At 33.6% G+C, this 5,373-nt stretch overlaps 1 protein-coding gene across 1 annotated transcript in view; it reads right to left on the minus strand.

Moving 5' to 3' along the window:
• Positions 1-2,041: 2,041 nt before the first annotated feature.
• LOC141325155 (UDP-GalNAc:beta-1,3-N-acetylgalactosaminyltransferase 2-like) overlaps positions 2,042-5,373 on the minus strand; it is a 13,088-nt gene continuing 9,756 nt past the window's right edge. Inside the window, exons 5-7 of the mRNA XM_073833653.1 lie at positions 5,218-5,373; positions 4,721-4,777; positions 2,042-2,567 (exon numbers count right to left, since the gene is read on the minus strand). The exon at positions 5,218-5,373 is cut by the window's right edge and continues 4 nt beyond it. Coding sequence (XP_073689754.1) covers positions 2,427-2,567; positions 4,721-4,777; positions 5,218-5,373 — 354 coding nt within the window. The 3' untranslated portion in view covers positions 2,042-2,426. The remainder of the gene's footprint in view (positions 2,568-4,720; positions 4,778-5,217) is intronic.

Here is a 5,373-nt window from a genome sequence, read left to right on the forward strand (position 1 = left end):
TTAAACCTTCAAATGACTAAAGGTATTAAAACTGTATTAGACTTCAAACGGAGTCTTTGTCAAGCCAACATACTAGGTTGTCTAGTTCTTCAGTTTATATTTAATATACTTTTAATGCATTTTTAAATGTTGGAATTTTAAAACATGCCAGGATTCGTTTGGAATGAATTATGGGATTATATAATTCTGACTCCAGATGGTGGCATTAAACTGAAATGATCTGCATTAAGAGAAACCAGAGGCCTGTGTTGTCAAAACTGCTAAGAATAGTTTGTGGACGAGCTCTTAGTGCTCATCTCTCCATCCGTTCACTAAAAGCACTGAGAATAGCACGCAGAAACAGATGAATGACTTCGCTCAGGTTATTCCGAGGCCGTTTCTTCAGCTCTTGTGGGCATCTTTTTCCTTTACAGACGATTCAGGGAATACTATGAAAGGGCGTTCGCTGGAAAGAAGAGAAGATGTGGAAAAACAAACAGCCTGAGCATCATATCTCATTTCAGTTTTATATAATTTCTTGACTCCATGTGGAGAGAAACGATGAGAAAGTTTGGCACATACCAGCGCGCAGCATGAACCAAGAGCTCACTGCTGATATTCCCATGTTTGAGGTAAATCTGGATGCAGTGACGCATTAAACATGAAACAAACCACATTACAACATTTGATTTTAGCTCCCTAACCTCTTATCACCTCCCGCCAACAGTGTTTTTTTTTAAAGCTTAACAGCAATAATATGAAACACTTGTTCACCAGAGACTTTAATATCCAAGAATCTTACTAAAGTCCCAGAATTGTTAGTTAAACTTGACATTTTAAGGCAAAACACTAAACTGTTTTTCGTGCAAAGGTCAATTTTGGGCTATTGTGCTTACATAATACATTACATACATTTCAGGCTAGTGGAAAGAAAACATCTAAAATATATCTATAAGTGTTTATTTAATTGCACATGGGTTTGTTCATATATAAGAAATTTGATTTTATGTCCACGGAAAGCACATTAAATGTAAGTAAAGTGTCTACTTTAAAGATTTCAAATACGTTTTTGGAGAATAAAATTCAAAATCTGGTTGTAATGTTACATTGTCATTCAGTGTAACACGATATTTATGTATCGATTCAAACTATGCAAATTCTGACGTGTGCATATTAAAATTAAATTAATTAAATTGTATTGTGTTTTAAATGAGTTACTGACAAATTGGGAAAAACCTAGGATAGTGACAAATAATAAAAAAGTAGAATTACAACTAATTATTATTTGGGGTGAAAGTAATTCATCTTTTAATGTCATAAATTGATTTTTGTTGTAAATATGACTAACAAGAATGTTATACTGGATGACATTTTAGTGGGTGCCTTCTGTAAATTAGGGAAAATGTATATTTATTTTGGCTCTGAAAAACAAAAACAAAAATGCAATTAAATTAAACAGAAAACAATTATGATATATAATTCTAAATCCAAAATTCCAAACTTAACTCTAAAATGTCAACAAAGTCAAACAAGAATTTTGAAACTGGTTTTCAAAGTTATTTTCGTAAATGAAAATGACTGATCATAAAACATTTTCGTATACTGAAATAAAATAAAACCGTCAAAATAACTGAAGAACTAAAACAAAACGAAACAAACAACTTTTATTGAAAAACTACCTGTAAAAAAAATAATTATCAAAAATATATTTTTTTGTAATCATTACGTTCTCACCCAGTGGTGAAAAAATAATAAAGACTGCAAACCTGAATTGTTAATAAAACTAATAAAAACTAAACTAAATTATAATGCAAATTTGAAAACTGCATTAAAATAAAATGAATTTTAAAAAGCAAAACTATAATAACCTTGCTGGTTTTTCCTGTGCTCAGATTCTTGTTTTAGATATGTATGCACATTAATGTATCAATGCATTATTTGCATTTATAAACAATAAACTGGTGTACGGTGACATCTTTTAGAGACATTTTACACTGTACTCACCTGTAGTGTCTTGCAATGTGGATTTGTCAGCACACAGACACATTTGCATCCTGTTGTAATGTTTTATTGTTCATAAATGAACGTTTCAGTGTAACAATTTTGGCTTCCAGCTACGATAAAAGCGGTGAAAAGGATGTGCGTGCTTTGCGACTTCAAGAACTCGCAGCGATAAAGCAACAAAGACATTTAATAAGAGGAAGAACAGGTAAAGCTGCCCTGGCGATTCTCAAACCCTGTGTTTATTTGACATCTGGAGGTGGATCTACAAAGCCGGTGTGTGAAGGAGACCAATAACAGAGCAGGCTTATAAAGGACAAGTAAACATGATTAGTGTCTCGTATTGACGTGTGGGGGAAAATGTCAAGAAAACAAGAGGAGAAATCTCCAACCCGTCAGTCGAGTGTCTCACTGTGAACATGCTCAACGTGGACGTGGATGTGGTGTCAGTGTTCGGTCCAGGCGCAGCCACAGGGATCGCCGCAGTTTCTCTTTCTGTCCCAGAGCGAGCGCAGCTCCTGAGCCGAGTGTTGCGGCGATGACAGCATGTCCACGTAACACTCCTTCTCACACAGCCAGCCTGAATCCTGATCAACACACGTTACATTACAACTGGGGTCAAAAGTTTACATCCCCCTTTCAGAATCGGCAAAATGTTAATTATTTTAGCAAAATAAGAGGGATCATACAAAATGCATGGTATTTTTTATTTAGTACTGACCTGAAGAAGATATTGCACATAGATGAAGTTGACATATAGTCCACAAGAGAAAATAACAGCTGAATAGATAAAAATGTTTGAATCTTAATACTGTGTTGTTATCTGAATGATCCACAGCTGTGTTTTTTTATTTAGTGATAGCTGTTCATGAACTCATGTCCTGAACAGTTAATCTGCCCGCTGTTTTTCAGAAAAATCCATCTTGTGTTTTTTAATAATAATACTTTGCACTGGAGCCTCTGGAACTTCAGAACATTTAGATATGGTCTTATAGCACTTTCCTGACTTGTGAGCAGCCACAATGCGCAGCCGCAGGTCCTCAGTGAGCTCCTTTGTCTTAGCCATGACTGTTTTTCTGCTGAGTTGATTAAAACAGCTGTTCCCAATGAATCAGGCTAATTAGGATGTTTTAGAACAGCTTGGACTATTTGGAATGGTATAGAACTTTGGATTTTCCCATAGACTGTGACAGTTTGCAAAGGGTATGAATAATTTTGGACATGCCACTTTTTGTTCAAATGTAAATAAAAGCTGAGAAATATATATTTTTTTTCCACAATGATGCCTCTTGTACAGTGTACAGAGTGAAAAAATTATTGCTGACAAATTGGGAAAAACCTAGGATAGTGACAAATTTAAAAAGAAATGTAGAATTAGAACTAATTATTATTTGGGGTGAAAGTAGTTCATTTTTTAATGTCATAAATTGATTTTTGTTGTAAATATGACTGACAAGATTGTTACACTGGATGACATTTTAGTGGGTGTCTTCTGTAAATTAGGGAAAATATATAATATTTATTTTGGCTGTGAAAACAAAAACAAAAATGCGACTAAATTAAACAGAAAACCTTTTATTTATTTATTTTTTTGAAAAAAAAAAAACAGGGTGATAAAAAAAATTCGAAATCCCAAATTCCTATTAAAATGTCAACAAAATCAAACAAGATTTTGATCCTGGTTTTCAGGGTTATTTTCGTGAATGAAAACGACTGATCAGAAAACATTTTTGAAATAAAATAAAACCACCGTTTTATCATCTTTTGGGAAAGACCTGTGACATTTCCGGTCAAAGAAACTTGCTGGTTGAATAAAAGTAACTTTAAGTCAGAATTTGCCAGGGGTATGAATAATGTTGGGATTGACTGTGTGTGTGTGTGTGTGTGTGTGTGTGTGTGTGTGTGTGTGTGTGTATATATATATATATATATATATATATATATATATATATATATATGTTGCATCCATGTGATCCAAAGTAAAGCAAAAACAGTACAATTTTGAAATATTTTGACTTAAAAGATGTTTAGTATTTTCATATATTTTAAAATGTAATTTTTTTCTGTGATTTCAAAGCTGAATTTTTAGCATCATTACTTCAGTCACATGATCTTTTAGAAATGATTCTAATATTGTTGCTGCTTAAAAAAAAAAAACGTTTTTTATTATTATGTTAAAAACAGCTGAGTAGATTGGTTCAGGCTTCTTTGATGAACAGAAAGTTCAGAAGTTCAGCATTTATCTGAAATAGAAATCTTTTGTAACATTATAAATGTATTTATCATCACCTTTTGATCAATTTAAAGTATGAATGGTTTAGTGTATAATGTTACAAAAGCTTTTCATTTCATATAAATGCTGGTCTTTGAATCTTTCTATTCATCAAAGAATACTAAAAAATGTACTCAAATGTTTTAAATGCTGATGATAATAATAACAATAATCAGAAATGTTTCTTGAGCAGCAAATCAGCATATTTGAATGATTTCTGAAGGATCATGTGACGCTGAAGACTGGAGTAAAGATGCTGAAAACCCAGCTTTGATCACAGAAATAAATTACATTTAAAAAAAATATTCAAATAGAAATAGTTATTTTAAATAGCAAAAATATTGTAAAATTTTACTGAGCAGAAGAAACTAAAAATAAAAAACATAAAAAACCTTACTGTTCAAAAAAATAATCAGCAATCAAAACAACAGTCGGTTGCAACTAAAAAAAAAGTATTTTATTTTTCACCTGATATTTGCGAGGTCCGACGGCAGCCATCCAGATGCCCATGCTCACATCCTCACCCTGTAAAATAGCATTTATATCCTGAAAAAACATCCTAAAGCTACTGTATACATCATCAGCAGATGAGCCATTTAGCCGCATTTCTCTTGGTTCAGTGACAAATAGATTAGAGACTCAACGTCCAGAACAAATGTGTGATATTTAGAGCGAATGAAATCGTTACTGCCGTATCTGCAAGCATTGATCTCATCTTCACTAAACTCAGACATGGAGAACAAAAGACACCATCAAATCAATGCTCTGCTAGGAAAAGAAATCATCACTTATCAATGAGCTGCTGATGGTGGCGCGCATAGATTTCAGTTCATTGAAGTTTTGTATTATCATACAGCTGCATGCTGGGTAATTTCAACAGGCAATCACATCATATTTTTAACTGTAAGTGACATGAGGATTGCGGAGATAAAAAAAAAAAAAAAAAAAAGAGTACGGGACGGGACCTGGTAAGCTTTGAGATGTTGAGAATTGCTGGCTAGCCACTCCACCAGATCCCTAGACACCACATATCCAGATCCACAGGCGAACGCTGGATAAGCTGGACTCGCGTACTCCAGTTCCTGCCATTTACCAACACGATCCACGGCCCAATTCTGCCT

This window comes from Garra rufa, chromosome 2, assembly GCF_049309525.1.
Source record: "Garra rufa chromosome 2, GarRuf1.0, whole genome shotgun sequence".
Lineage (NCBI taxonomy): Eukaryota > Metazoa > Chordata > Actinopteri > Cypriniformes > Cyprinidae > Garra > Garra rufa.